Source organism: Grampus griseus, assembly GCF_964374135.1.
Source record: "Grampus griseus genome assembly, chromosome: 7".
NCBI lineage: Eukaryota > Metazoa > Chordata > Mammalia > Artiodactyla > Delphinidae > Grampus > Grampus griseus.
The window spans coordinates 66,154,520-66,175,455 of record NC_139001.1 but is presented as its reverse complement, the minus strand read 5'-3'; the positions used below and the strand labels follow the sequence as shown (position 1 = coordinate 66,175,455).

The following is a 20,936-nucleotide window of genomic DNA, read 5'->3' as shown; positions in this document are numbered from 1 at the left end:
TCTTAAACTCCTTTTAAATTAATAGTCCATTTTGAAAGACTAGAAAGGAACTTAAAGGCCTTTTGTCTAGAAAAGACTAGGCGAGCCAGTGAGAATAGGGGACAGAACACCTGCGGGGAGGGGATGGGTGATGCTCAGAGCTAAGGGAGGAGGAGGGCTCTGGAATTTTCAGGAAAGCACAATGTGTTAAGTAGTGTACTTTAAAGATAATATTCTGTTGATTATAATAATTCCTTGGCAATTAAAGATGTATTTTGAAATATAAAATTTACATATATTGCTAGCAAAGAAAAAAACGGACCCTTTCATGGAGAAAATTATTTTTTACAACTTCAGGTGAAAAATATATCAACTTTTAATGTAGTAGGAGTTTTCTGATCACCAAACAGAGGAAAAAATTTGTAAGAGACAAAGAGAATTCTTTGAATTTAAGAGACAAAAATATCTTTTTTCCCTTGAATCTGCCTAAAGCAAATCTATTCTTAAATAACATATAGAGCTACATGAAGAATTATATCAAAAGTTTACTGGCAATGAAATAAGACAATAACTAATACTTAAAACCACATCTGTGTGGACATTACAAACAAAGGAAAAATATACCAAGACAGTACCAGTTATTTTATTTGTATAATGAGATTATGGATGATACTTTTCTTTATTTTCTGTATGTGGTTATGATTTTTAATAAAAATATCTGGCATTTAATATATCTATGTGATAATAAAGGCATTAAGTCAACACTACCTAAATATGAAGAAATTCTTAAGAGAAATCTAGTTGAAGTCTATAAGCTGCTACTCATATTACCTAGCATACCCTGATATTTACCTTCTTAGATTTAAGAAAACTATTATTATAATGCATTAAACTAATCCATACTTTGCTTTATGTCAAATATATTTATTGAGCATCTATTTTGTTATGGAAGAGACAAATATGAATGCCATTTTTCTGGGCCTATGGGAGCTTACAGACAACTAGTGAGGACAGATAGTATACAGCGAGAAGATGACATCTATATTAAAAGTGCTATCTGCTTCACTGAGGAAGGAGCAAAGGCTTCATGAGGCCAGGGCAGTGTGAGCTGGCTTTTGAGGGATGACATGTCAGCAGGTACAGATGAGGGGAAGGACACCAAAGTCTTAAAGACACTGATGCATGCCAAGCAGGGCTTGTTCACAAAACAAGTGAGGGAAAGCGTTCTGTAATTGGATGATAAGGTAAGAAAGGTAAGTTGGAGAAGAGGTTGAAGGACCTGAGATGCCATACAAAGAGATTTAGATTTATGATTTAGTAATGAAGCCACTAAAGAATTGTCTATGGAAAGTGACAAGAAAAGCTCGCTCTTTCAGGGAGAGAAATTTGGTGGAGGTGTCAGTGATGGAATAGAAGGAGATTACTATTTACAGGCCAAAGACCAATAAAGATCAAAAAGAGAAGAGGGAGCTTCCCAGGTGGCGCAGTGGTTGAGAGTCCGCCTGCCGATGCAGGGGACACGGGTTCGTGCCCCAGTTGGGGAGGATTCCACATGCTGCGGAGCGGCTAGGCCCGTGAGCCATGGCCGCTGAGCCTGCGCATCCAGAGCCTGTGCTCCACAATGGGAGAGGCCACAACAGTGAGAGGCCCGCGTACCGCAAAAAAAAAAAAAAAGAAGAGGGTCTACAGGTATCTCCTTTTCATATTCAGCTACACAAGACATGTAAATTTGAATATTTTACTACTTCTTTAGCCAATAAATACTGCCCCGGTTCAGAATTTTTTTTCTTATGTCTAACTTTTATCTTTCCTCCTTTAATGTATGCCTATCTCTTTTTCATTTTGTCTTTAGAGAAGATAAAGTACTATAGGTCCTCTTGTTTTATATGTAGAAGATCTTCACAACAAATGATAATTCAGTAACTATTTTTCAGTTATCTGTGAAGAGGAGACTTACAAAGTCTAAAAGTTTAGATTTTAGGAAAAATATAAAAACCACCTCAGAAATTTTTATAGATTAATTTTTTCTAAATTTAAAGGTTTTTCTATCTCAGAGGACATGTGCAAAATTAGTTCGAATAAGTCAAGTTTTGTTGTAAAAATTTTCTCTGTGCTTCACTTATTCTTCTTAAAAAATGTATTTTTTAAATATACACTAACACCATATTCTTAAAACCTATATTACACATCTGTTTTCAGTTTTCTACTTTTGAAATTCAGGTGCACTTTAGGAGAAAATATCTTTTTTTAGTTTATATGGCTTTAATGAGTTTTCTATGTATTTTCAAAGGAAATCAGACATTTCTGTGCCACCTATGGCAGTTGTTCTTTTCCTTTTTAGCTGAGATTTTAGAACTTCTATCAACTGCATTTGTCATCTGTGTAAATGACTAAAGAAAACATTTTTCTGACAATTTCTAATTAGTTATACTAAAATCTCAACTTTTTTTAATGAATTATTTTAATTTTCCCTAATTAATGATCTTATGCCCTCACACTGACATTTACAGGAAGACTAAGCCACTGTTTAGAAACCTAGATCTTTCTGAATGTGTTTATATTCAGAGTCAATAGTGGTTTGCGTAGTTTACTTGCATACTTGTACTAAGTTTTAATTTCTCTTTCAGGTCTGCTCAGTAATATGAGGAATGATAAAGTTTTACAGATCTATAGATGAAAATTTCATTTCGGTGTCATTCTTTTTCTTGCTTTACATTTAATTTTTAAAAATTTTCTTGTCAAGAATCTTGAAAAAAAACACATATAGCTTCTTCTTTTTCATAAGTTTATAGCAGTGGTTTTCAAAGTGTGGCTCACAGGCCAGTATCATTAGCCTCACCTGGGAACTCGAAGAAATGCAAATTCTCAGGCCCTACCTCAAACCTTGGCCAGCGATTTGTGTTTACAGCAAGCTGTCCAGGTGATTCTGATACTAAAGTTTGAGAACTACTGGTTTATTACATAGAGCAAGGTTGAATTGTATAAGCATTTTTATTTGTAAATGAGAAAACTGTGTTGCTTTTTCTGTATAGGTCTCATTGGTTAGCTTAACTGCAAATGCTTTGGGTTACTCAGAACTTGGTGCCATCAAATCCCTCAGAACACTAAGAGCTCTGAGGCCATTGAGAGCCTTATCCCGGTTTGAAGGAATGAGGGTAAGACCAAATGCTTTAGAATTTGTTGGAATTAGAATTGAGAACAAACTGCTGCTTTGAACCTTAGACATGACAAATCCATGCTGAATTTGTGTCTTCTACATTCAGACTCACATCGCCAATCAATCAGTAATATTTGCCAGACATCCATAAACTTGACATTGTTGGAGGCACTCACAGAACATAATGCCTGAATGGTTGCTTCTAATTAGAAACAATTAGATTGCTTCTAATTAGATTTGTTCACTCTGTGGGAAATTTCTAGCATGTTGTATAGGCTTCTGATGTGAATCAAGATTAGTTATATTCCTTCCATTTATAAACGTGCACAAAATCCCACTCACTGTAATTTGAAACCACCACATCGTTCCTCATCATTTTTCTTCCCTGTTCCATATGATGTATTTTGAGCCTTTTAAAGTTCAAATCTGGCCTTTTAGCTTTCAAACGAAGGCTGAGATGGCTAAAAAGTAGGTCAGCTGTGGAAATCTAACACTCATTTAGAAAGGTGGTACAAAAGAACTCAGAGGAATTTGTGCTGCCATTTGTCATCCCCTGGGGCACAAAACCTGAGACCACATACCCTCAGCACTGAGGAAATGGTGATGCCCTGTCTCCCTACATTTAGCTATTCAAAAAAGAACTTTTAGATGCTTTTTTTTGTGATATTTTAAAATAGTTACTTAGGACTTTCTCTGAATGTTGCAAAAACAACCAGAAGCAGATGATGTGTGTAGGTGTGTGTGCTCCTATGTTTGTATGCACATGGTTGCATAGAAAGGAATGGCTAGCTCTTAAATTCTTTTCACTTTACCAATTTAAAATCTACTGTTTTTGAAGTAGCTGTTTTAATTTTTTAAAAAGAGAATCAAACTTTCAGTACTAGAATGATTTTCATATTTTCTATATCAAGTTTGCATATATAATGACCTAAATTCCTAGTCCTTCCATAGATCTAACTCTCTTCACTTCTTTTTCCATCTCATTTCTGTGCCAGGTTGTTGTCAATGCTCTTTTAGGAGCCATTCCATCCATAATGAATGTACTTCTGGTTTGTCTGATCTTTTGGTTAATATTCAGTATCATGGGAGTGAATCTTTTTGCTGGCAAGTTTTATCACTGTATTAACTACACCACTGGAGAAATGTTTGATGTCAGCGTGGTCAACAACTACAGTGAGTGTAAGGCCCTCATAGAGAGCAACCAAACTGCCCGGTGGAAGAACGTGAAAGTCAATTTTGATAATGTGGGACTCGGGTATCTTTCTCTACTTCAAGTAGTAAGTAACCACCTTATTATTCACCGTGATGTATTATGAAAAGGAGTCCAAAATTCTTCTCAGTGTTTGCAAATACATACTTCCTCGAGCCCATTTGCCTAGATTCTTCCTCAGTCATGGCCGAACTGTCTTTTCTGTGCCATGTTGAAAACTGGACAGCTCTACAAAGTTTATAGTCTCTCAGACTAAGCCTTAGGTTCCCAGCACAGGTCTTTGTTACTGAGATTTCTGTGTAGGTTCCTACTGTTTTCCCCCATCCCTAATCTGAGCAAAGTAGAGGCAGTGGCCTGAGGGTGGGGTTGGAAAGGTGGTGGGGAGAGGCGTGGTAGATTTCTGTCCTCCTTCTCAGGTACCAGACAGTCTCTAAACCCTCGCCAAGTCTCCACCCGCCCAACCTTCACCAACACCGTAACCAAATGTACCCTCACACGAACTCTACCTTGATTCCCCTCTTCCTTCCTGCTGCTTGAATGCTTTCAGATAGGGAGATTGCTCTCTTGCAAATGAAAACCTTCCTATCAAGTCTACTATGTCTGCTATAATTTCATAAATATCCATTCAACTTCTCAACTGACCTCTCTAAGTCATGTCCACATGCTCCCTGAGATGATCCACCTACACAATACCCAACACTAGGTAAATATTGCAGGGTCCTGTAGCACTAAGGAACTGAAAAAAAATGTACAAGACTTGTCTTCAGGATTACTATGCCCACACAAACACACAAAACCAAAATATTTTAAAAAGTAAATTGCAATTAAATATGTTTGCTTCAGATTATAATGCTGCTTTTTATAGAATAACTGCCTCAAAATAGTATATTTAGCAATACTGAGGAGAGTTTCAAGAACAAACCATCATGATTGATGGTTAGTGATAATACCACTTAGAAAGGGATGAGCAGAAAAGAAAGCATTAAGATCAAACAACACAGCATATGTTTTCATTTGTCTGAAGGTAGTACTATATACGTGAAATTATTTCATGTTATATTCTTTAGATACAGCAGAGTCAAAAGTTATTGATAATTGCTTTTATGATAGCATATAGTTGTAATCCATCATGATTTCATTATAGATGTTAAAGTTGCATAAAAAGATGTTATAGAAGAATGCAAAGGAAGAGTTTTCAATGCATATGTTATAAAACTTTGCCCAAAGAGTTTAAATATTAATTCAAAACTATTTTATATACCCATTTTGAATGAATCTTGGTCAATCAATCTGATATTTAATCTCTTTTCTAGAATTATAATTTGTGAGGGAAAAAATTAAATGATGTGACTTTTTTTACAGGCCACATTTAAGGGATGGATGGATATCATGTATGCAGCTGTTGATTCACGAAATGTAAGTCTGTTTAGAGAGAAAATTGTTTAATTTGATCCAGTGAATATTTCTGAAGTGTTGTTATTTAGTGATATTGTCAATAAAGTGAAATCATAGGTAAATTTATAGATTACATCTATATTAGAAAAATAAAATATTCAACCTTATATTACACTTTCCAAAATTTGATTTAAATGTATTTCTCTACTCACTGTGAATCTTTTAACATATCTTTCCTAGTATCTAGCATGGTGCCTGGCACTTAAAAATTTGTTGACTCTATTTGTAAAATGAGACATCTTATTTTTGGTTCTGATAGTTCTGGCCATGAATTAAAAGCCTGCACAGGCACTTTCTTCATCTGTCACAGATTTCTTCCAGCTTTTGATCTTTCCTCTGATAGGAAGGATCTGACTAGTGGTGAAAAAAGCAAACAGAAAGCAAAATAAACATATAAAAAAAATCCTGGGCTTCCCTGGTGGCGCAGTGGTTGAGAGTCCGCCTGCTGATGCAGGGGACATGGGTTTGTGCCCCAGTCTGGGAAGATCCCACATGCCGCGGAGCGGCTGGGCCCGTGAGCCATGGCTGCTGAGCCTGCGCATCCGGAGTCTGTGCTTCGCAATGTGAGAGGCCTGCGTACCGCAAAAAAAAAAAAAAAAAAAAATCCTAATGGTGTTTCTCTCTGGGAAGTGAGATTTTTGTGGTAGAAAAAGGGGCTTTCATAATCTACCTTATACACATCAGCACTTTTGAAATTTTTTGTATAATCTCCATTAATTTCTCACTAACAATAAGGGAGGAAATCACATTTTGAAAAAGAGATTGGCTTCTGATATATTGCCAGAGTATAGTAATTAAGCTCAAAATATTATATCCCTGACACCAAAAACCAGGTGGTAACTTAGAAAGAATTCCTGATTTTTTTTTCACCTTATTTAAAAAAAAAAAAAAGAATGAAAGCGCTTAACACCCTGCATTGTATCTATTACTGTCAGGAATCCCAGTTATGGGTTTTTTTGAATAATAGTTACAATTTATTATGTATTACAACTCACTGTGCTGGCTTTCTTACATTACCTCATTTTTTGCAGTGGTTTCCTACCTATTTGATTAATTCATTTAAAATTCTCTCCACCTTTCTCATCAATAACCTACATGACACACAACTTGCTTTCAGTTTCTTCCTTAATAACCTAGCATACACTATCTGCTATGTAACCCCTCAGCATTCAAGCACTTCCCAAAAGATGGAGTCCAATTGGCCACTATAATTATGACAGGTTATTCACTCTTACTCTCATTAGTTAATAGAGAAATGCAAATTTAAACCAAAATTAGATATTACCTACAAACCTTCCTGATTGGCAATATTAAAAAGTTTGACAGTACCAAGTGCTGCTAAGAATAAACAGCAGCAAGAACTCTAGTATGCTGATTGGGGGGAAATGGATAAATATTCCTTTAAAAAAGTTGAGTATTACCAACATTATTCATTAAAGTTCAAGATATTCTTTAACCCCACAATTCCATTTTTAGCAATATATTCTATAGAAACTTATGTACATATATAGGAGAATCTATGTATAAGAATGAGCATAACTTTTTTTCATTAGTGAAAAACTGGAAACAACTCAAAAGTAGTAGAAATAGGCAAATATTGAATATTAAACAGTATTGAAAATGATATATGAATCCAGTATACATAATGCAGATGAATCTTAAAATGTAACTGTTATAACAAATGTGTCTACTAGACAAAATGTAGACACAACTAACCTTATTGTTCAAGAATGCATACTTAGGTTCTAACTCTAGAGAAAAAGCAAGGAAATAATTACTGTAAAAGTCAGGATAATGATTACCTTTAGCAGGGATGGTAGAATTTATGTTTGGGAAGGATATACCAAGGGTTTCTGACATCTTGGGTTGTAAAGTTCACTTTAAAAGAGTTTATTACATCTAACACTTATGTACTGTGCACTTTTGTGTTTACATAGCATTTAATTTTAAGACATTTTAAAATATTTTATATCACTGTCCACTACACACATGCATAAATAAAATAGAAGTCTTATCAAAGAATAGGCAGTTTTACAATATTTCCAATATTTTCTATTTTACCCTATTTCATTAGAAAAAAAAATTCCATGTTGGCCATTACCCTCTAAATTGATTTCATGACACAATGTGTCATTACCTGCATTCATTGTCACCTGTGACTAGTTAACTGAGTTGGTTAGAACAATGTCCTGTGAGACCTGAACTACAGATTACAGCCGAAGCTTAAACCAGCCATCATACTTTTTTCATCAGAACTGTGCTGGATGAGAGAGGGCATCATTGTTACAAAAACAATGCCTAAGGCCTGCAGAATAGGATGAATCAATAGACTCATTTTCAGAATGGAAAGATCCTACTGATGTACCTATGTCCACACGTACAGTAATAATTCTAGTCTATCAACAGAAATATGTACTAGAAATCAAACCTTTACTCTTAACCTTTTACTATTGACCAGGTGCTGTTCTAACACCTCTCATATACAATAGTAACATTTAACCTTCCCAACTACCATATGAGGAGTAGGCTCTATATTTTTCCATTTTACAGATGAAGAAGCTGAGTCAGAGAGGGTAAAATTTGAAAGTTTTTAACATAGAACAGTGTGACTACAACACCTCTTCTGTAGGAAGAGGAAATCCTCACTTTGCATGCCCCATTGGGGTCTTGAAACTGCATTGCAAGTGCATTCATAATCTAGGCATTTATTGGGTGAAATTAATTTTAATTATTCAGACTTTTCTATGAATTGTTTCATTTTCTCAAGTCAGTGAACCTTATTAGAGACTCTTCAATAGGTGTTAGATTTGATGTTTCATAAAATCTGTTTAATTTTTTTAAATTTCCAGTGATAGAGACATGCTTTGAGAATCAAAAATTCACTGATGTCTTTTTATGAAACATGGAGTAGGTCTAATAGTTATCATTTTTCATATTTTGTAGGTAGAATTACAACCCAAGTATGAAGACAATCTGTACATGTATCTTTATTTTGTCATCTTTATTATTTTTGGTTCATTCTTTACTCTGAATCTTTTCATTGGTGTCATCATAGATAACTTCAACCAACAGAAAAAGAAGATAAGTATACTAAAACTTCATCTTTGCTCTAAAATGTGAACTAAACATATCACACCGTTTCCTTTTGGCTCCAAATGCAGTCAACAAAAAGAAAGAATATAAAATTCAGAAATTGTTTTGAGAGACTTAATCATCTATGAGTTTTTAAGTGATTGATAATTCAGATAGCATGTACTGATATTTCCAGTATAGAAATCTGACTAATATGGCATAATTTATGCATTGAATATATGCATCTCTAAAATACATATATTAATTAGTAGCATTAGAATAGAATGTGGAGCCATTTTTCACACAATTACTAAGATGAATTTTGTAGCTAGCAAAGAACGTGATTTTTACAAGTTTTTCTTTCATTTCTTTACTTTGGAGGTCAAGACATTTTTATGACAGAAGAACAGAAGAAATACTACAATGCAATGAAAAAACTGGGTTCAAAGAAACCACAAAAGCCCATACCTCGACCTGCTGTAAGAATAACATACTTTCATCATCAATAAAAGCTATGCTATCTATCACTTTTACAGCCCAAATTGCTAGATACTAATTTTTGTGCATTTGCAAAACAAAGTTTTTGCCTTAGCAATGTGACTAGCTAGCCTAAATAGCCTAAGTATTTGTAATTTATATATACATACTATGTAGAAATTATGTAATATATTTTATATACAGACATAAAATACATATTAATAATAATGTTCAGACTTATATGCCAATATTATTCCATAGGATTGATGTCATTGAGGAGCTTCTAATAATGCAGAGAAGAAAACATATTCATATATACATCGTGTGGGAATATTGAACGTTCTCAGAGTGCAGTGGGGACCAATTGGGATAACTGGTACCTCTTGAATATGCCCCATATTCTGTCCAACTTTGCAGATTGAATGGAATTATTAATGGAAAAAGTCACAGTTCTTGTTTTTTCCTGGTTTTTAAGAAAAATCTATTTCCTCCTAGCATCTTGCCCCTAAATCAGATGACATCATTCTTTAAGACTTTTCATGGCTATTCCAATTGTATATTTGCCAATGTCTACTGGTTCTGTTTGGTTGCTTCAAGGAATTGTTGTCAGGAGAGTTCCTGAGTTTTTCTATGTTTCAGAAGTCCTCCCCCAAGGTATACATGGTACAAGGCAATCCAGTGTTCCCAAGGAATCATGACTCTATGACTCCATTAGTGACGATGTAAAACTGGCCAAGCTAAAACTGGCCATGCCCATGTTTTGTTTGTAAGTTAGCCAAAAGCTCAAAGAAAGTGGATAGTTATATTGGACAAAACATTAGGAATGGACAATTTGAGCCTACTCTTTGAGAAATAATACAACTTGAATGGATGGGGAGTAAAGCAGAGTAATGCCCTATATAAAAAAACATATACTCCAAAGCCATGGAAATAAATATTGCAGTGGAGAATAGTGATATATTTGAAATAGTGAGTAGTAAACACAAGGTTTTCTGGGTTAAATGAGTCAAGGTTACCCCTATGAGTCTGAAGAAATCGATCTTAATTAAGCCAAATGAAAATATAATATAGTTAAGTGAACAGCATAGTAATGTGAAGAAAAAGAATTTTAGAGACTGGCGTGAGAAGATGTTAGAGACAAAATAGTGCTGGGCCTTGGACAAGAAGATGAGTCCACAATATGGGGTCATGCCAGTAGGACTGGAACATAGGAAATAAATGAGCCAACAAGAAGACTCAGTGGGATGAGGCAGCTATAAAATATAGGAAAAGAGGGAGGATTATTATTATCTACATTTCATTATGTAGATAATGAAAAATGTAAAACAGTTAATGTTTTGTGAAATTACTGATTGCACTAACATAAAGTCTTATAAAGGCATTTGGAAAAATTAGGTCTTATGAATATGAGACAAAGATTTTAGAGTTGTCATTGTCAGACATAATTCAGTTGAGCTCTGAAGCTTAGATTCATTTTTGAAAGATAATTAGAATATATATTTTAAAAAAAAGACCCAAAAAGTTCTGAGCATGAAGCCTTGGGCACTTCACCATTATAGGAAAAGGTAAATCAGTGAAGGAGTGAGATTTATCAATAGGCAACATATATATGTAGATAAATGATTGAGAAAGAAATTTTTAAATGGCTGTTTAATTACATCAAATGACATAGGTTTACCTGGACAGGGACAGGGATGCACAGGAAACGATCAGTGCACTTAACTAGACTATTATTGGCAACAATTTGGCAAATTAAGAAATGATTTGGTAAAATCCATCCTTTCAGTCATTCATTAACAATGTACTATGCTAAACATTTGGATTTAAATATTGAGCAATAAAGAGTCTATTTGGTAATCAAATAGTCACCCCAACAAATATAGAAATATCCAAGAAGGAAAGATCCATTTGGCTATGAGAGCTGATAAGAAAGAGGGGACTGATGAATCAGGGAAGTTAGGGAAGGCTTCACTGAAGCATGAACTGAGGCATGGAGAAGAATGAGGAAGCGTCAGTAGGCAATGTGGGAAGAGAAGAGGAATGTATATGTGAAGGCCCTGAGGTAGGAAAGCCAGTGAATTGGAGTGCAGAGCGTGGGGGTTCATTTGGGACATGGGGAGAATGAAGAGGTTAGGATGGTCCACACTTTTCTGGGCTTCATAGGCCATGTTCAAGAGTAGTCTTTGTCCTTAGAGCAATGGGAAGTCATTGAAGGGGACCTGGTCCGTTTGGGTTTTGTGAATATCACTCAACCAGCACTGACAGAGGCAGTATGTGCATTGTAGACTTGTTTTGGAACTATTTCAGAGAGGATAGGTAGAGTGGTGTGGAGAAGAATAAAATGGATGGATTTGTAAGCTATCACAGGAATGAAATTAAAAGGTTTATTAATTGAATATGAAAGGTGAAGAAGGAAGCAACAAAGATGACTTATGAGTTTCTGCCTCACACAACTGGATGAATAATGGTGTCACGCAGAATATGAAGTAGGGACATGAATGGAGAAAAAATTGGGGATGCTAGTTTACAGAATTTTACAATCAAAAAGGGAGTCTGAAAGAGAATGAATGTTTAGAAGAAGTAGTAAAATAAAGTTTCTAAAGATTGAGAGATTAGGTGCAGAGCAAAGCAGGAGTTCTGAAGAAGAAGAGATTGAAGAGAAAGGGAATAAATATAGAATAAAGTTGCACAGGATGTGGCTCAAGAACAGTGTAGTCTAGGTTAGAGAGCAAAAGGGACTGAGTCCTCCAATGAATTTGGAGTAATATATAAAAAAGATAGGTGTGGGAGACAAGATAATATGAAATGAAAAAGGAAGTAGAAGAGTTTCTTTACACCAGTTGACTTTGGTGTTCTCAAAAAAGAAGAATAGAGGGCAAGAGAATGGGAAATTTCTGAGAAGTTTGAAATTATCCTGGGACCAAGTGAGGAACAAAGGATTGCTAATCATTGTCAAGGGCCAAGGTAAAGTGAGAGAACATAAATCTTTGGTGAACAAGGCCTCCAAGGTTATATAGCTTCCTCCAGCATATTCTGGGATTTAAATTGGAGACAGTGATCTATAACTGGGAATTGGAGTTGTATGTTGAGGTAATCCACTGGAAAACTAAATGGACAGGGAATCTAAGGAGCTTTTTATTGATCATGCTGATATGAAAATAAACACCAAGTTTCTGATTTTATGCAATTTTGAATCTACTACACTGTAGGTGCTATATCTGTGGAAGAGAAAAAGGTTTTAATTAAATAAGAGCAATTGATGTCATAAAATGTCATCACTTTTATGACAAATGTAAGCACAAAGTTTTCTGAGATCACAGAGTGCTTAAAACTTAAAACTGAGTTAGGATTCACCAGACTGAGAAGGGCTGTCTGATAATATCCCTTGACAGAGGTGTTAGGACAGAGGAGACAGATAAACAAGATAAAATGATATGGTACAAGAGTGGTAGGAAGTATCAGAAGGGTAGAAATAAGGGGACCATAACTAGCCTTGGAAAAGTAAACTTCAGTACACAAGAGCTAAGAATGAAGTGTTTAGAACTGGAATTAGATGCATTTATTAGGTTGAAGAAGGCCCTAGAAGGACAGACCCAGCTGAAACAATGTAAGTCCAACCCAGCAGGCTAAATATGTATTCAGAGAAAATAGCAAAATATAACAAACAGGTGGTGTTTGATGTCCCAGAATTTCAATAGGGAGTAATGGATGCTTCCACTAGGGAGAGGACAAAACACTAACATAGAGAATCCAGACCAATAAATGTGTCGATCTGGGAAAGCAGACTATGAGCGTAGAGGTAGCAGAACGTCTGTAGTTCTAGTTGAGAAGGTAGAGGACAACCTAGCAGAGGTAAGCCAAGGCCCAAGCTCTAGAGTGCCTCAATACCAAGCAGATAGGGGCAAAAAGGAAGAAAATAGGGTCCAATGGGCTTAATTGGTTTACAAGATGAGGACTTAATTTCATAAACAAGACGTAAGGCCAGTTAGTGCTTGGAATAAGGTCCAAATTGAATAGGGCAGAGTTTGAACATTTGAATTGTGAACTGTAATTTTTTAAAGATAATTTATTCTTATAGAAGAGTTACCTCACAAAATCCTCACCCTACTTTCCTTTATTTTAACCTCTTACATAACCATAGATTGGTTAGCAAAACTAAGAAATTAATCTTGCTGTAATACCATAAAATAAAATGTAGAATTTAACTGGATTTCACCAACTATTCCACTAATGTCCTTTTTCTTGAACTATAATTCTAGAAACATCTTCTCAACTGAACCTTGAGGTAGAATTAAGGTAGAATTTAAGACGCTTTGGCTTTGCCGGGGGTTGGGGGGTATATAAAGGGAGAAGCTGGGGGGGGAAATGACAGGAAAAGCAAGAGAAGTACTTATTCATTAGTTCTTCAAAGTTAATTTTGATGCTCACCCCCAACACAGGCAATAACAAAGACTCATTATAGTGGCAAATATTTACTAACTGTCCATCGTACACATGGTGATGTTCTGGGCACTGAGAACTTAACAGGTGGTTCTTAACATAAAATCAGTTTATAAAATCTGGTATCATGAACAGTATAAATAAAACAAATACATTTGGAAAGAGCTGGATATTCCAATATACACATTTTCTTCCAAGTGTAAAACAAATGTAGTGTTTTTTAATAAAAGCTACATTTTCATATTGCTATATTAAAATCAGATAAGTTGAACTTGATTTTTTTTTTTTTTCAGTTTCTAAGTGAACTTTACCTACTCTTTGTTTCAGAACAAATTTCAAGGGATGGTCTTTGATTTTGTAACCAAACAAGTCTTTGATATCAGCATCATGATCCTCATCTGCCTCAACATGGTCACCATGATGGTAGAAACTGATGACCAGAGTCAAGAAATGACAAACATTCTGTACTGGATTAATCTGGTGTTTATTGTTCTGTTCACTGGAGAATGTGTGCTGAAACTAATCTCTCTTCGTTATTACTATTTCACCATTGGATGGAATATTTTTGATTTTGTGGTGGTCATTCTCTCCATTGTAGGTAAGAAGAGCTGCTTTTACTCAGTTAAGGAAATTAGTGGTGAAAATTTGTGTTTTAAAGCTTTAAAGTTTTTTTCGCTAATCTTACTCATTCACCCCGAAATTTCAAATAAAAGTCTAATTATTAGTCCATTTTCAGCTTGTCATTTCTCTAATTGCATGCTGTGTATGAAATGATGTATAAAAAAAGGAATTTATATTCTGCAGGTTTCATTTATCATCTTGTCTCATTTCAGAAGAAAATAACTGCAACTTTAGCATAATACTCCTGTCCTCAGTCATACTCCTGTAGTATAGACAAGTATTGTTTTGAATAAACAATTCACACACATGTACACATATAAATCCTTACAAGTAGTCAAATAGTCCATAAATAATTGTCCTTGATAATTGGAATATCATGTTGTGTGTTTATATATATTCACACTCATACAAGCTTCATGTTATCTTTGGGTTCAGATAGTTTTCTATGGTGTGTAATATTCTTTTTCACAAGTACATATTTTGTTCAAAAATTCAAAGCAAATTCATTTCATCAATACATATTAAGTGTTTGTGTGTAGGACATTAAATCAGGTGCTAGAAGTAAGGTTCTGCTTGTTTGAGGAAAGAGAACATATACATAGAGAGACAAATAGTATTCCACTATTTATACACTTCTGCTGGTTAAATAGAAAGACAAGGTAGCATTCCATTTGATCCTGACGACTGTGGTATGCAGGATAATACAGTGATTAAGGGATGAGACTCCTGGGTCATACAGACCTGACCGAGCGCTTCCCTATTTTCACTACTTACCAGCTCTGTGACCTATGGCAAGTACCTCACCTTTCCAATCCTTAGTTTTCCAAGGAACATTTTTGTGAAGTGGTGTTATGAAGATTAAATGAGATTATGAAAGTAAATGCACTTAGCACTGTGCCTAGCACAAAGAAAAGACTTAGTAAATGTTAAGCCTAACGACGACAACAAAAGTAGCTATTATCATCATTTAGCAATGCATAAAATCATTGCCAGGATTCAGTCCCAAGTATGTCTGTCTTGAAAGCCTGGATTGTCTCCAGTACGTTGTGCTGCCGCCTCCCAAATAAGATGGATCAAAACCATCTCAGAAGAATAAGAACTCTCATATTCCTGATCCAAAAATCATATGCTTTATCCATTAAATCTTATGCAAACACTAGAACTAGTATTTAAGAAACATAAATTTCTTGGGCTTCCCTGGTGGCGCAGTGGTTGAGAGTCCGCCTGCCGATGCAGGGGACACGGGTTCGTGCCCCGGTTCAGGAAGATCCCAAATGCCGCAGAGCGGCTAGGCCCGTGAGCCATGGCCGCTGAGCCTGCGCGTCCGGAGCCTGTACTCCGCAACGGGAGAGGCCACAACAGTGAGAGGCCCGCGTACCGCAAAAAAAAAAAAAAAAAAGAAACATAAATTTCTGTGCTTGGCTGCCATATACATTGTGTCCTTTATGGATGCTTTTCTTGAACCAGAAAAAATGACCATTAGTACCTTCAGTTAGTATAAAGGTGTTAATGTTATAACACTAAACATACCAGTTTCATTTTGCTAAACAAATATTACAGATTGTGTGTATGTAAGTGTGTGTATGTGTATACCTAATTCTCATGTCCACATTTTGTAAAACTAGTTAGTGCTTATCTTAGAAATGTAAATTTTCATTTACTGCCATTAAGTATAACCTTATTTTTGTTTTATCTTGGCTTTCCATAGGTATGTTTCTGGCTGAGCTGATAGAGAAATATTTTGTGTCCCCTACCCTGTTCCGAGTGATCCGTCTTGCCAGGATTGGCCGAATCCTGCGTCTGATCAAAGGGGCCAAGGGGATCCGCACGCTGCTCTTTGCTTTGATGATGTCCCTTCCTGCGTTGTTTAACATCGGCCTCCTGCTCTTCCTGGTCATGTTCATCTACGCCATCTTTGGGATGTCCAACTTCGCCTATGTTAAGAGGGAGGTTGGAATTGATGACATGTTCAACTTCGAGACCTTTGGCAACAGCATGATCTGCCTGTTCCAGATTACCACCTCTGCTGGCTGGGATGGATTGCTAGCACCTATTCTTAATAGTGGACCTCCAGACTGTGACCCTGAAAAAGATCACCCTGGCAGCTCAGTTAAGGGAGATTGTGGGAACCCATCTGTGGGGATCTTCTTTTTTGTCAGTTACATCATCATATCATTTCTGGTCGTGGTGAACATGTACATCGCTGTCATCCTGGAGAACTTCAGTGTTGCTACTGAAGAAAGTGCAGAGCCCCTGAGTGAGGATGACTTTGAGATGTTCTATGAGGTTTGGGAGAAGTTTGATCCTGATGCCACCCAGTTCATAGAGTTCTCCAAGCTCTCTGATTTTGCGGCTGCCCTGGATCCTCCTCTTCTCATAGCAAAACCAAACAAAGTCCAGCTCATTGCCATGGATCTGCCCATGGTCAGTGGGGACAGGATCCACTGCCTCGACATTTTATTTGCCTTTACAAAGCGTGTTCTGGGTGAGAGTGGAGAGATGGATGCCCTTCGAATACAGATGGAAGAGAGATTCATGGCATCGAACCCCTCCAAAGTCTCCTATGAGCCCATTACAACCACTTTGAAACGCAAACAAGAGGAGGTGTCTGCTATTGTTATCCAGAGGGCTTATAGACGCTACCTCTTGAAGCAAAAAGTTAAAAAAGTTTCATGTATATATAAGAAGGACAAAGGTAAAGAAGGTGATGGGACACCCATCAAAGAAGATATCCTCACTGATAAACTAAATGAGAATTCAACTCCAGAGAAAACCGATGTGACACCTTCTACCACGTCTCCACCTTCCTATGACAGTGTGACAAAACCAGAAAAAGAAAAATTTGAAAAAGACAAATCAGAAAAGGAAGACAAAGGGAAAGATATCAGGGAAAGTAAAAAGTAAAAAGAAACAAAAAATATTCCATTTTGTGATCAATTGTTTACAGCCTGTGATGGTGATGTGTTTGTGTCAACAGGACTCCCACAGGAGGTCAATGCCAAACTGACTGTTTTTACAACTGTATACTTAAGGTCAGTGCCTATAACAAGACAGGGGCCTCTGGTCAGCAAACTGAGACTCAACAAACCAGAGAAACAACATCGACAGGAGGTTTCTGTGTTCACAACCAGCTGACACTGCTGAAGAGCAGAGAGTAATGGCTACTCAGACTCTAGGAACCAATTTAAAGGGGGGAGGGAAGTTAAATTTTTATGTAAATTCAACACGTGACACTTGATAACAGTAATTGTCACCACTGTTTATGTTCTAACTGCCACACCTGCCATATTTTTATGAAATGTATGCTGTGAATTTATCACTTTCTTTTTAATTCACAGGTTGTTTACTATTATATGTGACTATTTTTGTAAATGGGTTTATGTTTGGGGAGAGGGAGTAAAGGTAAGAAATTCTATGTTTCTCTACTGTATAACTGGATATATTTTAAATGAAGGCATGCTGCACTTCTCATTCTCACATGAAAAGAAATCACATCACAAAAGGAAAGAGTTTACTTCTTGTGTCAGGATGTTTTCAGATTTTTGAGGTGCTTAAATAGCTATTCATGTTTTTAAGGTGTCTCATCCAGAAAAATTTTACTGTGCCTGTAAATGTTTCATAGAATTCACAAGCATTAAAAAGTTGTTTTATTTTTTCATAATCCATTACATGTACCTGTATATATGTATATATGTATATGTGCGTGTATATACATATATATGTATACACACACCACACACACACACACACACACACACACACACACACACACACACCCCATTACATAGTCATTCAGAGTCCTGGCAGCATGACTTTAACATTTTTGATAAGTGTCCTTTGGCATAAAATAAAAAATATCCTATCAGTCCTTTCTAAAACCTGAATTGACCAAAAAGCATCCCCTCCCATCACTTTATAAAGTTGATTCTGCTTTTTCCTGCAGTATTGTTTAGCCATCTTCTGCTCTTGGTAAGGTTGACATAGTACATGTCAATTTAAAAAATAAAAGTCTGCTTTGTAAATAGTAATTTTACCCAGTGGTGCATGTTTGAGCAAACAAAAATGATGACTTAAGCACAGTATTTATTGCATCAAATATGTACCACAGTAAGTATAGTTTGCAAGCTTTCAACAGGTAATATGATGTAATTGGTTCCATTATAGTTTGAAGCTGTCACTGCTGCATGTTTATCTTGCCTCTGCTGCTGCATCTTATTCCTTCCACTGTTCAAAAGTCTAATATGGGAAGCCATATATGTCAGTGGTAAAGTGAAGCAAATTGCTCTATCAAGACCTCATTCTTCGTGTCATTAAGCAATAGGTTGCAGCAAACAATAAAGAGCTTCTTGGTTTTTATCCTTCCAGTCTTAATTGAATACTCTATGGTAAAAAGCCCGATGTACAAACATGTTGCAAGCTGCTTAATTCTGTTGAAAATATATGGTTAGAGTTTTCTAAGAAAATATAAATACTGTACAAAGTTCATTTTATTTTATTTTTCAGCTTTTTGTACATAAAATGAGAAATTAAAAGTATCTTCAGGTTGATGTCACAGTCACTACTGTTAGTTTCTGTTCCTAGCACTTTTAAATTAAAGCACTTCACAAAATAAGAAACAAAGACTAACATGCAGTGTAGGTTCCTGCTTTTTTTTTATTAGTACAGTAAACTTTGCACACATTTCAATGTGAAACAAATCTCAGACTGAGTTCAGCATTTATTTGCTTTCAAATAGTGATGCCTTATTATCAAAAGAGGCTTAAGGAACGATCAGTTGATATTCTTGGCATCGCTTGAATCAGATGTTTCCACCTAGTCTTTTTATTCAGTAAATCATCAGTCTTTTCCAGTGTTTGTTCACACAGGTAGATCTTATTCTTACTGACCCATATGGCATTAGAACTTTATCAGATATGATATGAGATCCAAGCTTTTCTTTTCAACAAAAATTATATAAGTGAAATTATATTACCAGTTACAGCAAAACACTTTGTGTTTCTTTCACAAGCAACATTAAATGTAGATTCTTTACACTAAGGCTATTGACTTGTAGTATGTTGGTGAAATGCATGCAGGAAAATGCTATTACCATAAAGAACGGTAAACCACATTACAATCAAGCCAAAAGAATAAAGTTTTTGCTTTTGTTTTTGTATTTAATTGTTCTGTCGTTGTTTCTATCTTTGAAATGCCATTTAAAGGTAAATTTCTATCATGTAAAATGATCTGTCAGAAAAAATGTAAAAATACACATTGAATATAATAATTCATCTTTAAATTTTTTCGTTTAATGGAAATTAATTAAGAAGAGTGTACTGGATATCTAGTTTTAATATTGGCCCAAAACCTAGATATGGTATTGGATACAGTAGTGGAAAATTACAAAAATTAATAAAAGATTGACTAGCATTTTAAGTTGTGCATCCTTTCTCCTTCCCGTCTACCTACTGCTTTGTTTTGTTTTGTTATTCTCTTTTCCATTTTGGTTCCTTCCCTATGTATTCTTGATGTACTTTCTATATAATTTTCCATCACTTCCTTGGGCTCTCAGTATTTTTCATTAAGGATATTCTCATTTTTTCTTTTCTGTTCACCAAATCTCTTGCTTATTATAGTCTGTAGACAACAGATCTGTACACTTAGGCCCCTAATAATCTGCTGCACTAGAAAAAGTTCATATAATATCTTCATATTCATTTCTATAATTTTGGAAGCAAAAATTCCAAGTGAGCTTAGATCTCACTCTTTATAATATATAAACAAAATTCCCCAAATGACACAGATTTGGTTTTTCCATTTAATTATGAGAAGTTTGAAATGTTTTTGAGTTCTGATTACCTATTAGAAATACCTGAGAAGATTTAATAAATGCCAATGTTTGAACCAAAAGCAGACCAATTGAATTCATATCTCTGGGGATGAAACTTAAGCATCTAATTTTTTTAAGGCTCCCCATTGATTTTGATTTATACTTAGGGTTGAGGACCAATGAGTTAGGGTATCCTTGCTCAATATGAAAAAATGTTCTGCAGAAAATGCACCTGTTCCCTTCAGCACTTCATTGTATAAGTCATCATATACAAGTTCCCAATATGATGGCTTTGGGGGTGTTTATCTTGCAGTGAGAGAGGTGTTTATCTTTTTTTTTAATTTTGTTGAAGTATAGTTGATTTACAATCTTGTGTTTAATTTTTGCCATACAGCAAAGTGACTCAGTTATACATATATATTCTTTTTCATATTCTTTTTCATCATGGTTTATCACAGGATATTGAATATTGTTCCCTGTGCTATACAGTAGGAGAGAGGTGTTTATCTTTTTTTTGTTTGTTTATCTTTTTTTTAAGCTTTTTTTTTTGTTAAATATTTATTTATTTATTTATTTGGTTGTGCCGGGTCTTAGTTGTAGCAGGCGGGCTCCTTAGTTGCAGCTCCAGGGCTCCTTAGTGGTAGCTCACGGGTTCCTTAGTTGTGGCATGCAAACTCTTAGTTGTGGCACGCATGTGGGATCTAGTTCCCTGACCA

General features: G+C 35.6%; 1 protein-coding gene across 10 annotated transcripts in view; it reads left to right on the top strand.

Annotated features, from left to right (window-relative positions):
* Positions 1 to 17,315, top strand: part of SCN2A (sodium voltage-gated channel alpha subunit 2) — a gene marked incomplete at both ends in the record, with an annotated part of 89,962 nt that extends 72,647 nt beyond the window's left edge. For all 10 annotated transcript variants that reach the window (XM_082658533.1, XM_082658530.1, XM_082658536.1 and 7 more), the window contains 7 exons: positions 3,012 to 3,134; positions 4,132 to 4,413; positions 5,709 to 5,762; positions 8,745 to 8,886; positions 9,255 to 9,352; positions 14,118 to 14,388; positions 16,120 to 17,315. In XM_082658533.1, coding sequence (XP_082514659.1) covers positions 3,012 to 3,134; positions 4,132 to 4,413; positions 5,709 to 5,762; positions 8,745 to 8,886; positions 9,255 to 9,352; positions 14,118 to 14,388; positions 16,120 to 17,315 — 2,166 coding nt within the window. The remainder of the gene's footprint in view (positions 1 to 3,011; positions 3,135 to 4,131; positions 4,414 to 5,708; positions 5,763 to 8,744; positions 8,887 to 9,254; positions 9,353 to 14,117; positions 14,389 to 16,119) is intronic.
* Positions 17,316 to 20,936: the final 3,621 nt, after the last annotated feature.